The 16166-nt window shown below is 41.4% G+C and overlaps 1 protein-coding gene across 2 annotated transcripts in view; it reads right to left on the reverse strand.

The window, feature by feature from the left end:
* Positions 1 to 16166, reverse strand: part of lrrcc1 (leucine rich repeat and coiled-coil centrosomal protein 1) — a 52673-nt gene that overhangs the window by 3141 nt on the left and 33366 nt on the right. For both annotated transcript variants that reach the window (XM_061921082.1, XM_061921083.1), the window contains exons 15-19: positions 15436 to 15610; positions 11399 to 11562; positions 11130 to 11338; positions 6587 to 6706; positions 6387 to 6522 (exon numbers count right to left, since the gene is read on the reverse strand). In XM_061921082.1, coding sequence (XP_061777066.1) covers positions 6387 to 6522; positions 6587 to 6706; positions 11130 to 11338; positions 11399 to 11562; positions 15436 to 15610 — 804 coding nt within the window. The remainder of the gene's footprint in view (positions 1 to 6386; positions 6523 to 6586; positions 6707 to 11129; positions 11339 to 11398; positions 11563 to 15435; positions 15611 to 16166) is intronic.

A 16166-nucleotide genomic window follows, 5' to 3' on the forward strand; every position in this document is an offset into this window, starting at 1 on the left:
TGACCAACACGCCGGACTGTAGTCAGTTGGGAGCGTGTCTTAATGAAATTAAACAATGGATGTCCGCTAACTTTTTGCAACTTAATGCCAAAAAAACGGAAATGCTGATTATCGGTCCTGCTAGACACCGACCTCTATTTAATAATAAAACTTTAACATTTGACAACCAAATAATAAAACAAGGTGACTCTGTAAAGAATCTGGGTATTATCTTAGACCCAACTCTCTCCTTTGAGTCACACATTAAAAGCGTTACTAAAACGGCCTTCTTTCATCTCCGTAATATCGCTAAAATTCGCTCCATTTTGTCCACTAAAGACGCTGAGATCATTATCCATGCGTTTGTTACGTCTCGTCTCGATTACTGTAACGTATTATTTTGGGGTCTCCCCATGTCTAGCATTAAAAGATTACAGTTGGTACAAAATGCGGCTGCTAGACTTTTGACAAGAACAAGAAAGTTTGATCACATTACGCCTGTACTGTATATACCTTTATATACATATATACATACATATATACCTATACTGGCTCACCTGCACTGGCTTCCTGTGCACTTAAGATGTGACTTTAAGGTTTTACTACTTACGTATAAAATACTACACGGTCTAGCTCCAGCCTATCTTGCCGATTGTATTGTACCATATGTCCCGGCAAGAAATCTGCGCTCAAAGGACTCCGGCTTATTAGTGATTCCCAAAGCCCAAAAAGAGTCTGCGGGCTATAGAGCTTTTTCATTTCGGGCTCCTGTACTCTGGAATACCCTCCCGGTAACAGTTCGAGATGCCACCTCAGTAGAAGCATTTAAGTCTCACCTTAAAACTCATCTGTATACTCTAGCCTTTAAATAGACCTCCTTTTTAGACCAGTTGATCTGCCGCTTCTTTTCTTTCTCCTATGTCCCCCCCTCCCTTGTGGAGGGGGTCCGGTCCGATGACCATGGATGAAGTACTGGCTGTCCAGAGTTGAGACCCAGGATGGACCGCTCGTCGGGACCCAGGATGGACCGCTCGCCTGTATCGGTTGGGGACATCTCTATGCTGCTGATCCGCTTGAGATGGTCTCCTGTGGACGGGACTCTCGCTGCTGTCTTGGATCCGCTTGAACTGAACTCTCGCGGCTGTGTTGGAGCCACTATGGTTTGAACTTTCACAGTATCATGTTAGACCCGCTCGACATCCATTTCTTTCGGTCCCCTAGAGGGGGGGGGGTTGCCCACATCTGAGGTCCTCTCCAAGGTTTCTCATAGTCAGCATTGTCACTGGCGTCCCACTGGATGTGAATTCTCCCTGCCCACTGGGTGTGAGTTTTCCTTGCCCTTTTGTGGGTTCTTCCGAGGATGTTGTAGTCGTAATGATTTGTGCAGTCCTTTGAGACATTTGTGATTTGGGGCTATATAAATAAACATTGATTGATTGATTGATGGTTAGCATCGCCGGTAAAATGTGCGGACCAAACGATCAGGACTTTCGCATGTTTTGACACTGGAGCAACTTAAATCTGTCGATTGGTAAGTGGTTTTTTTTCGCATTAAATGTGGGTGGAAAGAAACGTAATATAGTTGCAAATGTATCTGCAGGTTATCCATACATCTCTGTACCATGTCTGCTTTAGCACCGCCGGCAAATAGCATGTTAGCATCGATTAGCTGGCAGTAAAAATCTACAAAACTCACCTTTGGGATTTTGTTGACTTAATGGTTGCAAATGCATCTGCAGGTTATCCATACATCTCTGTGCCATGTCTGTCTTAGCATCGCCGGTCAAATGTGAAGACACTCTGGTACATTCAATGGGGGTCTGGCGGCAGATTTCTTGCCAGTGGTGCAACTTGAATCCCTCCCTGTTAGTGTTGTTACACCCTCCGACAACACACCCACCAGGCATGATGTCTCCAAGGTTCCAAAAAAATAGTCGAAAAAACGGAAAATAACAGAGCTGAGACCCGGTGTTTGTAACGAGAAAATGAAAATGGCGGGTGTGTTACCATCGCTAAAAGACCGATAAACAGAAAGGCGTTTAATTCGCCAAAATTCACCCATTTAGAGTTCGGAAATCGGTTAAAAAAATACATGGGCTTTTTTCTGCAACATTAAGATATATATTGATGCTTGCATAGGTTTGGTGATAATGTTCCCCTTTAGCGCAGCTGGTTTTTCGATTGTTTCACCAATGGTGAGCGGCTTGCCTTGCTTTGCGATCAGGTAAGCAACTTCGTACGATGCTGTGAGGAACGGTTTCTTAATGGGTACAAATCCAAAAGCAGGCGGAGTGGCTTTTTCATCAAATCCGGCTCTCTTCAATTTGAATTCAGCAAGCGTTGTATTCCCCATCTTCATGCAGGTTCATGAAGTTTTCCTTTAGTTTTGCCGGTGCGAGACTAGAGTTGCTCAACTTGACTTTGCAAATCATGCAGATAGGACGCTGGGTCCCATCACGTTCCGTGATACACGTGAATCCATGTTGTACATATTCATCCGACCACTATCTTTTTTTGCTCGACATAGTAGTTAGTATGCATAAATATATCAAGAAATAATTCCCACGACGTACTACCACGACAAATTCCCCGCAGCACTGATATGCCAAGCAATGTATTGTAATAATCCCAGGAATGTAGGCTCATACTTCTTATTTATTTGTCTTTATTGTACAAGACGCAATTTAACCACACGACAGCTCCAATGTGCGTCTCTCCTCTTTCCCGGCAAAACTCGAATCCCCACTTCCTATCAACAACGTCACTTCCCCGGAAGTCCCGCCCCCCAGCCATAACCATTGGCTAACACCCCGCAGCCAGCCTCTACACCAGGGGTGTCAAACTCAAATACAGAGTGGGCCAAAATTTTAAACGGAACAAAGCCGCGGGCCAAGGTTGAACGAATTAACATTTTAATAGGGACCCAAACAAGTTTTGCATGAAATATTGAACAAGCAAGGCTTATATAACTTTAGTGACATGCAAAATACAGTTTCAAAAAATAATAATAATAATAAAAAAAATATCAATGGCATATCAAATAAAATTTAAATAAAAATGTTATGCCTTTTTTTCTATTTGTAATCTTCTGAGGTAAATATCAAATTTTTTCCACAGGCTAATAACACATTTGAAAATAAAATAATAATGAATAAGCCAAACATTCAAGCCTTGAAGTAGCAAGAGAAAATGCATGAATAGAACGTTAATTATTGGTCGGTTTGCTGGACGTTTCCCGGAAGAGTTAGTGCTGCAAGGGTTTCTGGGTATTTGTTCTATTGTGTTACGGTGCGGATGTTCACCCGAAATGTGTTTGTCATTCTTGTTTGGTGTGGGTTCACAGTGTTGCGCATATTTGTAACAGTGTTAAAGTTGTTTATACGGCCACCCTCAGTGTGACCTGTATGGCTGTTGACCAAGTATGCATTGCATTCACTTGTGTGTGTGTGTGTGTGTGTGTGTAAAAGCCACAAATATTATGTGACACGCTGTTAGTATGGAGGAAAAGCGGACGTGACGACAGGTTGTAGAGAACGTTAAAGGCAGTGCCTTAAATGCACGCCCCCAATATAGTTGTCCAGGTGGAAATCGGTATAAATTCGGGAGAATGGTTGCCCCGGGAGATTTTCGGGAGGGGCACTGAACTTCGGGAGTCAACCGGGAAAATTAGGAGGGTTGGCAAGTATGAGTATTAGCGGTGAATGCGGTGTTACAGCGGCACCGACGCTGTATAACACCAGCGGGCCAGCTCTGATGCTAAATTGATATTGCCTCAAGGGCCAAATTAAATTACACGGCGGGCCAAATTTGACTCGCGGGCCAGAGTTTGACCCCCATGCTCTACATCATCATCTGCAGCCAGTGATGGCCAAGCAGGGAGTGTCATCACGAATTGACACGATGAGTTGGGTGTGTCTTGCCCTCCGCGGCAGAAGATCCGTCGAACCCCTGAGGCCGACTCATCCAACCCCTTGGGTTCGATCGAACCCCGGTTAAGAACCACTGCATTAGAGGTATGAGCCTCCCCACTGCTGGTTGTTGTAGTGATAGTCATAGTGCAACCCGACCATTTATCCATGAAAATATGGTGAAGTAGCTGGAAGGAGATACCGTGGAAGTCCAGTCTCCTGAGTATAAAAAGCACTTCTCGTGCAAGCTCCCCGCACCATGACAGCATAGTCTGGGTCCAGAGTAGCTGCATAGGCAAATACTCAAATACCAAAGTGAAAACAACTCACGCTTCAAGGTCAATTCTGTATATTGCCTTTTTCTATAAAACTCATGTACAAACCCCATTTCCATATGAGTTGAGAAATTGTGTTAGATGTAAATATAAACAGAAGACAATGATTTGCAAATCCCTTTCAAGCCATATTCAATTGAATGCACTACAAAGACAAGATATTTGATATTCGAACTCATAAACTTTATTTATTTTTTTTGCAAATAATAACTTAGAATTTAATGGCTGCAACACGTGCCGAAGTAGTTGGGAAAGGGCATGTTCACCACTGTGTTACATTACCTTTTCTTTTAACAACACTCAATAAAGGTTTAGAAACTGAGGAAACTAATTGTTGAAGCTTTGAAAGTGGAATTCTTTCCCATTCTTGATTTAGAGCTTCCGTCGTTCAACAGTCCGGGGTCTCAGCTGTTGTATTTTACGCTTCATAATGCGCCACACATTTTCGATGGAAGACAGGTCTGGACTGCAGGTGGGCCAGGAAAGTACCCACACTCTTTTTTTACGAAGCCGCGCTGTTGTAACACGTGCTGAATGTGGCCTGGCATTGTCTTGGTGAAATAAGCAGGGGCGTCCATGAAAAAGACGGCGCTTAGATGCCAGCATACGTTGTTCCAAAACCTGTATGTACCTTTCAGCATTAATGGTGCCTTCACAGATGTGTAAGTTACCCATGCCTTGGGCACAAATGCACCCTCCATACCATCATAGATGCTGGCTTTTGAACTTTGTGTCGATAACAGTCTGGATGGTTCGTTTCCCCTTTGTCGAATATTTCCAAAAACAATTTGAAATGTGGACTAGTCAGACCACAGAACACTTTTCCACTTTGCATCAGTCCATCTTAGATGATCTCGGGCCCAGAGAAGCCGGTGGTGTTTCTGGATGTTGTTGATGAATGGCTTTTACTTTGCATAGTAGAGCTTTAACTTGCACTTACAGATGTAGCGACAAACTGTATTTATTGACAGTGGTTTTCTGGAGTGTTCCTGAGCCCATGTGGTGATATCCTTTGGAGATTGATGTCGGTTTTTGATACAGTGCCGTCTGAGGGATCGAAGGTCACGGTCATTCAATGTTGGTTTCCGGCCATTCCTCCAGATTCTCTGAACCTTTTGATGATATTATGGAGCGTAGATGTTGAAATCCCTAAATTTCTTGCAATTGCACTTTGAGAAAGGTTGTTCTTAAACTGTTTGACTATTTGCTCACGCAGTTGTGGACAAAGGGGTGTACCTCGCCCCATCCTTTCTTGTGAAAGACTGAGCATTTTTTGGGAAGCTGTTTTTATAGCCAATCATGGCACCCACCTGTTCCCAATTAGCCTGCACACCTGTGGGATGTTCCAAATAAGTGTTTGATGAGCATTCCTCAACTTTATCAGTATTTATTGCCACCTTTCCCAATTTCTTTGTCACATGTTGCTGGCATCAAATTCTAAAGTTAATGATTATATGCAAAAAAAAAAAAAGTTTATCAGTTTGAACATCAAATACGTTGTCTTTGTGGCATATTCAACTGAATATGGGTTGCAAATTATTTGCCAATCATTGTATTCCGTTTATATTTACATCTAACACAATTTCCCAACTCATATGAAAACGGGGTTTGTACCAAAAAAAGAGAAAAAGTCATTAAAATAGGAGCGCAAGACAAGAAGTAAAACACTACACACAGGAAAACAGCAAAAAAGTGCAAATAAGTCAGGGTGTGATGTGACAGGTGGTGACAGTACACCTACTTTGAGACAAGAGCTATAGTCATGCATGCTTGCTTATGCTTTAAAGTCATATCCCACTGGGTGTGAGTTTTCCTTGCCCTTATGTGGGCCTACCGAGGATGTCGTGGTGGTTTGTGCAGCCCTTTGAGACACTAGTGATTTAGGGCTATATAAGTAAACATTGATTGATTGATTGATATCCAACAAATACGGCTTTTTACTGTCAACTGAGTTTCGTTTTTTAATGATTTCTGCTGGTGGTGTGCTTGTGGATTTTTTCAATGCAAAAAAATGTGCCCCGGCTCAAAAAAGGTTGAAAAACACTGTGCTACGAAGCCAAGATGGCAATGACTGAGGGTGGTTCGGCTCCATCTCTTGTGCAAAATGCTTATCGTACCTGCGGAAGCGCACTGATTGAAACACAGCAAAAATCTCTTCAGTTACCTTCTGATTGGCCAGTTCTATCTGGCTGTGCTTGTCATTGGCCAGCTGAAGCAGCTCAGCTTGATGGGCGGCCTGTGCGGACTCCAGCTGCAGATGTAACGCTTCGTCCATGCAGTCTAGTTTCTCCACGGCAGCTCTGAGGGATGAAACGATGGTCAAACATTTGTCGCCAACCCCTCTCAACGTGACTTCCAACGGACCTGTGGGCTTCTGTGGCTTTGTCTCGCTCTTCCACAAGCGAGCGTTCCTTGCTGTGGAAGTTTTCCTTCATGCGCTTCACTTGGCTCTCAAGCTGAGTGAGCATCTGAGCCTTATCCTGCCTAGGGAGGTACATATATTGTTAGGATTTCATCGACACCAATACCAATATTGATAATAGTATTCATCAGTACCATATGTATTTTTTAAAAACAAAGTGTCATAATAAATGTATCTGACACATCTCATCTGGGCATACATTACTAGAATCACCTTAGCAGATGTACAGATGGCATGTGTCAATATCAGAATATAACTTTAAATCACAATGATTTTGTTTGGGGTTGATTTCAGCATTTCAAAGGGTACTTCAACACTTAAACAGTGCAGTATGAACTTTATTATCATACATTTAACTCTCTTAAAGGGGAACATTATCAGCAGACCTATGTAAGCCTCAATATATACCTTGATGGTGCAGAAAAAAGACCATATATTTTTTTAACCGATTTCCGAACTCTAAATGGGTGAATTTTGGCGAATTAAACGCCTTTCTGTTTATTGCTCTGGAGGTGATGACGTCAGAATGTGACGTCGCCGAGGTAACACAGCCGCCATTTTCATTTTCAACCCATTGTAAACATTGGGTCTCAGCTCTGTTATTTTCCGTTTTTTCGACTATTTTTTGGAACTTTGGAGACATCATGCCTGGTGGGTGTGTTGTCGGAGGGTGTAACAACACTAACAGGGAGGGATTCAAGTTGCACCACTGGCCCGAAGATGCCAAAGTGTCTGCCGCCAGACCCCCGTTGAATGTGCCGGAGTGTCTCCACATTTTACCGGCGATGACAGACATGGCACAGAGATGTATGGATAACCTGCAGATGCATTTGCAATGATAAATTCAACGAGAATCACAAAGGTGAGTTTTGTTGATGTTGACTTATGTGCTAATCAGACATATTTGGTCACGGCGTGACTGCCAGCTAATCGATGCTAACATGCTACGCTAATCGACGCTAACATGCTATTTACCGGCGGTGCTAAAGCAGACATGGCACAGAGATGTATCGATAACCTGCAGATGCATTTGTAACGATAAAGTTAGTTTTGTTGATGTCGACTGCCAGCTAATCGATGCTAACATGCTATTTACCGGCGGTGCTAAAGCAGACATGGCACAGAGATGTATGGATAACCTGCAGATGCATTTGCAACTATATTACGTTTCCTTCCACCCACATTTAATGCAAAAAAAACACTTACCAATCGACGGATTTAAGTTGCTCCAGTGTCACAAGATGCCAAAGTCCTGATCGTTTGGTCCGCACATTTTACCGGCGATGCTAACGCAGCTATTCGGCCATGCTATGGCTATGAATAGCGTCAATAGCTATTCGCTCAATAGCTTCAGTTTCTTCTTCAATACTTTCATACTCCAACCATCCGTTTCAATACATGCGTAATCTGTTGAATCGCTTAAGCCGCTGAAATCCGAGTCTGAATCCGAGCTAATGTCGCTATATCTTGCTGTGGTAACCGCCATGTTGTTTGTATTGGCAGCACTGTATGACGTCACAGGGAAATGGAGAGTGGTTTCGAAAATAGCGAAAATCAAGCACTTTAAAGCTTTTTTTAGGGATATTCGGAGACCGGTAAAATTTGGAAAAAAACTTCAAAAAATACAACATGCCACTGGGAACTGATTTTTTATTGTTTTTAACCCTTTTGAAATTGTGATAATGTTCCCCTTTAAGGAATGAAATGGTACTTCAACACAGAAATAGTACAATGTGAACTTCATTATCATATATGTAACTCTCCTGAAGGAATACATACAAACATGGGATTAGTATTTAGATGGATAGATAGATAGATAGATAGATAGATAGATAGATAGATAGATAGATAGATAGATAGATAGATAGATAGATAGATAGATAGATAGTCCTTTATTGATTCCTTTAGGAAAATTTAAAATTCCAGCAAGAACAAAGAACAGCGTGGCGCAGTGGAAGAGCGCAGTGGAAGAGTGGCCGTGCGCAACCCGAGGGCCACTGGTTCAAATCCCACCTAGAACCAACCTCGTCACGTCCGTTGTGTCCTGAGCAAGGCACTTCACCCTTGCTCCTGATGGGTGCTGGTTGGCGCCTTGCATGGCAGCTCCCTCCATCAGTGTGTGTGAATGTGTGTGTGAATGTGGAAGTAGTGTCAAAGCGCTTTGAGTACCTTGAAGGTAGAAAAGCGCTATACAAGTACAACCCATTTATCATTTATTTAATATTGTATTAGGGATGTAGCGGTAAACGGTATAATGATAAACAGCGGTAACATTTGTAATATCGTTTAAATTTTAATTTACGGAAAACCATCATTTTTTGGGGGGCAACACTGCTTACTTCCTGGAAATTGAGGCGCAGCAGCACTGGCACCGTCAGGCTCGAGAAAACATGGCAGCGACGACACAGACTTTGCTTTGAAATTGTTCCCTGTGAGGAAACAGAGCCCGATCGCTTCGTTTCACTCCATTTCAATGGCTTCTACTTCCGTGGTGTCTCGCGTGCGTTTAAGAGCGCAATGCTGGTGGAGGATAATAAAATTGGATGTCGTGGTTTCATTTTGAACGTGCAACTAGTGTCTGTCCGTCAGCTGCTAGGACTGAGAGTTACCATGCAGCAGATGTGTGGGGCAGTGGTTCTCAAATGGGGGTACGCGTACCCCTGGTGGTACTAGAAGGTATGCCAAGGGGTACGTGAGATTTTTTTTTAAATATTCTAAAAATAGCAACAATTCAAAAATCCGTTATAAATATATTTATTGAATAATACTTCAACAAAATATGAATGTAAGTTCATAAACTGTGAAAAGAAATGCAACAATGCAATATTCATTTTTGTGGACATGTTCCATAAATATTGATGTTAAGGATTTATTTTTTTGTGAAGAAATGTTTAGAAGTAAGTTGATGAATCCAGATGGATCTCTATTACAATCCCCAAAGAGGGCACTTTAAGTTGATGATTACTTCTACGTGTAGAAATCTTTGTTTATAATTCAATCACTTGTTTATTTTTCAACAAGTTTTCAGTTATTTCTATATCTTTTTTTCCAAATAGTTGAAGAAAGACCACTACAAATGAGCAATATTTTGCACTGTTACACAATTTAATAAATCAGAAACCGATGACATAGTGCTCTATTTTACTTCTTTATCTCTTTTTTCAATTAAAAATGCTTTGCTCTGATTAGGGGGTACTTGAATTAAAACAAATGTTCACAGGGGGTACATCACTGAAAAAAGGTTGAGAACCTCTGGTGTTGGGAATGTTGACGCACCTTGTTTATAAAAGTCTAAAAGGTGCCATATGTAATAATTTGCTGGTTAGAGGGTTAGGGTTATAGAGAGAGTTAGAGTGGTTAGGGTTAGAGAGGTTAGAATTAGAGGTTAGGGGGGTTAGAGTTAAAGAGGGTTAGAGGTTAGGGTTATAGAAAGAGTTAGAGAGGGTTAGGGTTAAAGTAGGGTTAGAGAGGTTAGAATTAGAGGTGAGGGTGGTTAGAGGTTAGAGTTAGAGAGGGTTAGAGGTCAGGGTTATATGGTTATAGAAAGAGTTAGACAGGGTTAGAGGTTAGAATTAGAGGTTAGGGTGGTTAGAGGTTAGAGTTAGAGAGGGTTAGAGGTCAGGGTTATATGGTTATAGAAAGAGTTAGACAGGGTTAGAGGTTAGGGTTAGAGAGGTTAGAATTAGAGGTTAGGGTGGTTAGAGGTTGGAGTTAGAAAGGGTTAGAGTTATAGGGTTATAGAAATAGTTTGAGAGAGTTAGAGGTTAGGGTTAGAGTACGGCTAGGGTTAGAGAGGTTAGAATTAGAGGTGAGGGTGGTTAGAGGTTAGAGTTAGAGAGGGTTAGAGGTCAGGGTTATATGGTTATAGAAAGAGTTAGAGGTTAGGGTTAGAGAGGTTAGAATTAGAGGTTAGGGTGGTTAGAGGTTAGAGTTAGAGAGGGTTAGAGGTCAGGGTTATATGGTTATAGAAAGAGTTAGACAGGGTTAGAGGTTAGGGTTAGAGAGGTTAGAATTAGAGGTTAGGGTGGTTAGAGGTTAGAGTTAGAGAGGGTTAGAGTTATAGGGTTATAGAAATAGTTTGAGAGAGTTAGAGGTTAGGGTTAGAGTACGGCTAGGGTTAGAGAGGTTAGATTTAGAGGTTAGGGGGGTTAGAGGTTAGAGTTAAAGTGGTTAGAGGTTAGGGTTATAGAAAGAGTTAGAGGTTGGGGTTAGGGTTACCTAATCCTCTAACCCTATCCCTAACCTCTAACGCTTGTCTTTTCTTAAGCCTAGTAGCGGCACTTGAACTAAATGTGACAATGTGTCATAGTTATGACGATCAACTGGACAAAGAAAATACCAGTATTACTAATCCGGAATCCTAACGGTCAATACCAAAAAATACCGGTACTTGGTGTATACATCCCTATTCCTGCCACTTTTTGCTAGTTTTGCCAAGAAAAATCCAAGAGACGATCATTCTACTAAGCAAAATGATTAAATTACCTGTGAATGTGTTTCAGATCCTTCATTTCTTCCTCCTTGTCGTCCAACTGCTGCTTCAGTTCCTCCTTGCGCAGGCTGAGGTGTTCCACACGTTCCGTCAGATCAGATATCCGGGACGTTTCCTCCTCCAGCTGCAGCTGGAAGGACTTCTGGGCCTGTGCTTTCTCGTCTCGCAGCCTGCGGACCAGCTCGTCGCGCTCCTGCAGGGACTGCACAGCAAGGTATGTTACTTTGAGGAGGTTTGCACTGTCAGCGGCACTTCCTCTTACCTCTTTGAGCTTGCAGATGCTTTGGGTTTGATCCTCTATGATTTTGCTTTTGATTCGGAGGGAGTCGTCGCTCTTCTCAATCTGCTTCTTCTGCGCCTCCAGCTCAGCGCCCAGCACCTCCGCTCTGGCCTCCAAGCGGCCACGGTCCTGGGCCAGGGATGCTCCTGGTAAACATGTCCATACACAGGAAAGTCAATGATCTGTGTGGGCTTGTTGCTTCGTGGGAAACCTGTAAAGTTTTTGCAACTATTAACATGGATTTTTAAAATACTAAAAAGGTATTCTTTCAAGTGTGTTTACATTACAGTGTTTCCCACAGGTCTGGCATCTATTTGTGGTGGTGTGGTCGGGCGGCGGCGATGACCAAGAAGAACGCGGAGTTTGTACATATTTATATAATATGTAACTACAAGCTCCATTCACAGACAGAGTCCCATTGCTTTTATGTGCGGTCGAGCGAGTCAAAAGCCGATTTTTTTTAATTTTATTTTATTTTTTCATTTATGGCGGCCGTAATTCTTTCGTGGCGGGCCGCCACAAATAAATGAATGTGTGGGAAACTCTGCATTACATTTAGGTGAAATCCACATTGATTACTGTATTTTTCAGAGTATAGGGTTAGGGTTATAGGGTTATAGAAAGAGTTAGAGAGGGTTAGAGTAGGGCTAGGGTTAGAGAGGTTAGAATTAGAGGTTAGGGGGGTTAGAGGTTAGAGTTAAAGAGGGTTAGAGTTATAGGGTTATAGAAAGAGTTAGAGGTTAGGGTTAGAGTAGGGCTAGGGTTAGAGAGGGTTAGAATTAGAGGTTAGGGGGGTTAGAGGTTAGAGTTAAAGAGGGATAGAGGTTAGGGTTATTGAAAGAGTTAGAGAGGGTTAGAGGTGAGGGTTAGAGTAGGGCTAGGGTTAGAGAGGTTAGAATTAGAGGTTAGGGTGGTTAGAGATTAGAGTTAGAGAGGGTTAGAGTTATAGGGTTATAGAAAGAGTTAGAGAGGGTTAGAGGTTAGGGTTAGAGTAGGGCTAGGGTTAGAGAGGATAGAATTAGAGGTTAGGGTGGTTAGAGATTAGAGTTAGAGAGGGTTAGAGTTATACGGTTATTTATTAGGTGAAATCCACATTGATTACCGTATTTTTCAGAGTATAAGTCCCACCGGCCAAAAATGCATAAAAAAGAGGGAAAAAAACATATATAAGTCGCACTGGAGTATAAGTCGCATTTTTGGGGGAAATGTATTTGATAAAACCCAACACCAAGAATAGACATTTGAAAGGCAATTTAAAATAAATACTGTACTTTGTGTGTGTGGTCCAATCCAAACGTGTTCGCTTGACATCTCTGTTCCATAGTAAAGCTTCACCGTCATCTTTCGGGAATGTAAACAATGAAACACCGGATGTGTTTTTGTGTTGCTAAAGGCGGCCGCAATACACCGCTTCCCACCTACAGCTTTCTTCTTTGACGTCTCCATTATTCATTGAACAAATTGCAAAAGATTCAGCAACACAGACGTCCATAATACTGTGGAACTATGCGATAAAAACAGACGACTTATAGCAGGGAATGGTGCTGGAACAAGTTGTCCTCTACATTGCGTGACGTCACGCGCACGCGTCAACATACCGCGATGTTTTAGCATGATACTTCCCTGCAAAATTTTAAATTGCAATTTAGTAAACTAAACCGGCCATATTGGCATGTGTTGCAATGTTAATATTTCATCATTGATATATAAACTATCAGACTGCGTGGTCGCTAGTAGTGGCTTTCAGTAGGCCTTTAAATTGTTTTAAAACGAACACCTTGTGATCTACATAACATGTAATGGTTTGTTTTGTGGGCTGTCTCATTTACATGTCAAAGCCCTCCAGGCCAAGCCCCCTAGAAATGGCCGACTCGCGCAAAGCTCTTACGTTAAATCTCGACCATAAATGGCAGTATCTGCTGACGTAACGAAGGGAAAATAACGTCCCTTAAATCTTGAAATTCAAACGGCTCGTTTGGAGCAAGTTAGGTAGAAGGTAATATTTTTTATGAAAAATATACCGTATTTTTCTTAGTATAAGTCACTCCGGAGTATACGTCGCACCTGCCGAAAATGCATAAAAAAGAAGGAAAAAAGCAGGCGCATTTTTGGGGGAAATGTATTTGATAAAACCCAACACCAAGAATAGACATTTGAAAGGCAATTTAAAATAAAAAAGAATAGTGAACAACAGGCTGAATAAGTGTAGGTTATATGAGGCATAAATAACCAACTGAGAAGGTGGCTGCTATGTTAACCTAACATATTATGGTAAGAGTCATTCAAATAACTATAACATATAGAACATGCTAGACCTTTACCAAACAATCTGTCACTCCTAATCCATAAATCCCATGAAATCTTCTTCCTCGATGTCGCTTCTAAACAACTCTGCAAACTTCAAAGGTATGCGCCCTTTCCTCTTGTCCTTTTCTGCTGCATATTTCACTACATCCAGCTTGTAATCTGCAGAACATGATTTCCTTTTCGGTGCCAGTTTTTATAAGTTACAGTCAACGATGAAATGATTCACTTTAATAGCTACGGCAGTAGCATATAGCAGTTAGCATTCCATGACCCACGATGCACTTCTGCCATGACCCTCCCCCGCCAAATTCTTATTGGTTGACGTGTGTGTGACGATTGCTGACATTTTCTTTGTCTCTTCCGCGAATGAGATAAATAATATTATTTGATATTTTGCAGTAGTGTGTTAATAATTTCACACATAAGTCGCTCCCGAGTATATGTCGCTATGAACTATGAATTAAACTGCGACTTATAGTCTGAAAAAAACATTTCTTACTTTATTTTTAATTTTTTTTAATTTTTTTTTTGTCCTGTCCAGCTTCTCAGGCAAATCATATAGTTGATGTAGATGCCCATATCGGCTGTTCAGATTTACTTAACAAAAGAGAAGTGTAGGATACTTCTCTTGTTGTCTTATTTGAATGTGACTTTATTAAATGTATTTATATTATCATTTGGTGCAGCCGGGCCGGAGCAGGAGGGGATGGAAAGAGAAAAAAAGGAAGACAGAGGGGGAAATTGTGGGGATAAGAGGGGGATTAGACAGAGAGACAAAAACAACAGCAGCAAATACAACAATAACAACAACACCAGCACATACATAATATGTACAAATATGATCGTAAAAGTGATAGCAAATAAGCAGTTAGTGAAATAAATAATATAGTAATGACAATGAGCATTTTTACACTAAAACTGGAGCAATACAAATACCAATAGAAAAAGCGCTATTGATCATGAACAAAACCAATAGTTTACCTCTATTATAAACAATAAAGTTGTTCAAATGCAACGATACGTATACATAATGATAGCTAGAAAGATAATAAAAAAAAAAAAAAAAGAAGGAATACCGAAAGATGAAAGGGAAGAGAGAGAGGCAAGCTATATTAATCTTGTAGATTGTTATAGTAACAATGGTTTAAGCTCTGTCAATATGCCTTGTGTTACCCAGATTTCTTACTTTAAGCATGAAAAAAAAATCATGATGCCGAACGCATATCATTATGTCAAGATAATAACACTAGCATTTACTTCATTTAAGAATATTTTTCAACATATTAAGCAAAAAGGTATTTTTTTTTACCGAGAAAAGTGCACTTGTAATTAGCTAGAATAAACTTATTTTAAGGTATTTTTGGGTTCATCGAGGTTAGCTATTTTAACTTGTTTTGGAAAGTTTTCACAAGCTGAATTTTCTCATTCTATTGGCAGATCATTTTGCTTAGTTCAAATAAAATACCCCTCATTTTTGTATTTTTTTTCCTTGTTTTTGGACACTGACTTTTTGCAGTGCATACATTTCCATGCTAAACTGCTAAATTGGGGGCTTCACTGAGCTCAATTGTGATTAAATGAAGCCAAATAGCCGCTGCTGTGTCCTTCATGCTGCTAGACAGTACAGACTATAGAATCTGCACCATGTGAATCCACCCGAGGAGCAACAGGAAGTAACAGAAAGTAGCAATGTGCTTTTGCACTTCTCCCACCTTGCTGAGCGAGCTCTTGGCCCCAAAGCTTCCTCTCTGCCCTGAGGCCGTCTATGACAGACTCCTGCGCCGTAAGCTGGGATGACAGACCCGCTTTTTCCTTTTTTAGCATCTCCACCTGAAGGCCGAGGCGGCGGTCCTGATCCAGTTCAGCTTCAAGAGCATGAACACGCTTCTGTCAGAAAGAGCGGCGTTGATTACATGAACGTTATGAAGTCATTACATAATTTAACGCTGTTACTCTAAGGCAGGGGTGTCAGGTTCAAACACTGATGACATCTATTAAACAAGACAAAAGGCAAAGATTCAAACAGAGACAGAATTAAATTTAGACTCAGATCTGAGGAGAGACATGGCCGCTGTACACTTTGTACAGTCCTGCACCACGCTCTGCCGAAAAAGGTTTACGTCTCCACTTTTATTTAGATATTCAATGTTTACGCAACAACACACGTCACAACAGAAATGGGGCGTATGTAAACAGTCATTGTTTTCGGTCACATTGAAGACAAAAGAAGAAGATGCCTCGGGTTGGGCTTGCCCTGGATTCAGCTTCAGCAGGTGTTTGAGGACAATAGATAACCCCTCCCGTCGCATTCCAACGTACACAGCGGAATCTTCCAAGACTTTGCTTGGTGCAACAAAAGACAGCTTTTATCTGTTCATTGGAAACTCAGAGAGTGGAAAGTTTTTTGATAATTTACATACAATTTTTCTGACAAGGGGTCTGC

The sequence above is a fragment of the Nerophis ophidion genome, linkage group LG14 (assembly GCF_033978795.1).
Source record: "Nerophis ophidion isolate RoL-2023_Sa linkage group LG14, RoL_Noph_v1.0, whole genome shotgun sequence".
In the NCBI taxonomy this organism is placed as follows: Eukaryota; Metazoa; Chordata; class Actinopteri; order Syngnathiformes; family Syngnathidae; genus Nerophis; species Nerophis ophidion.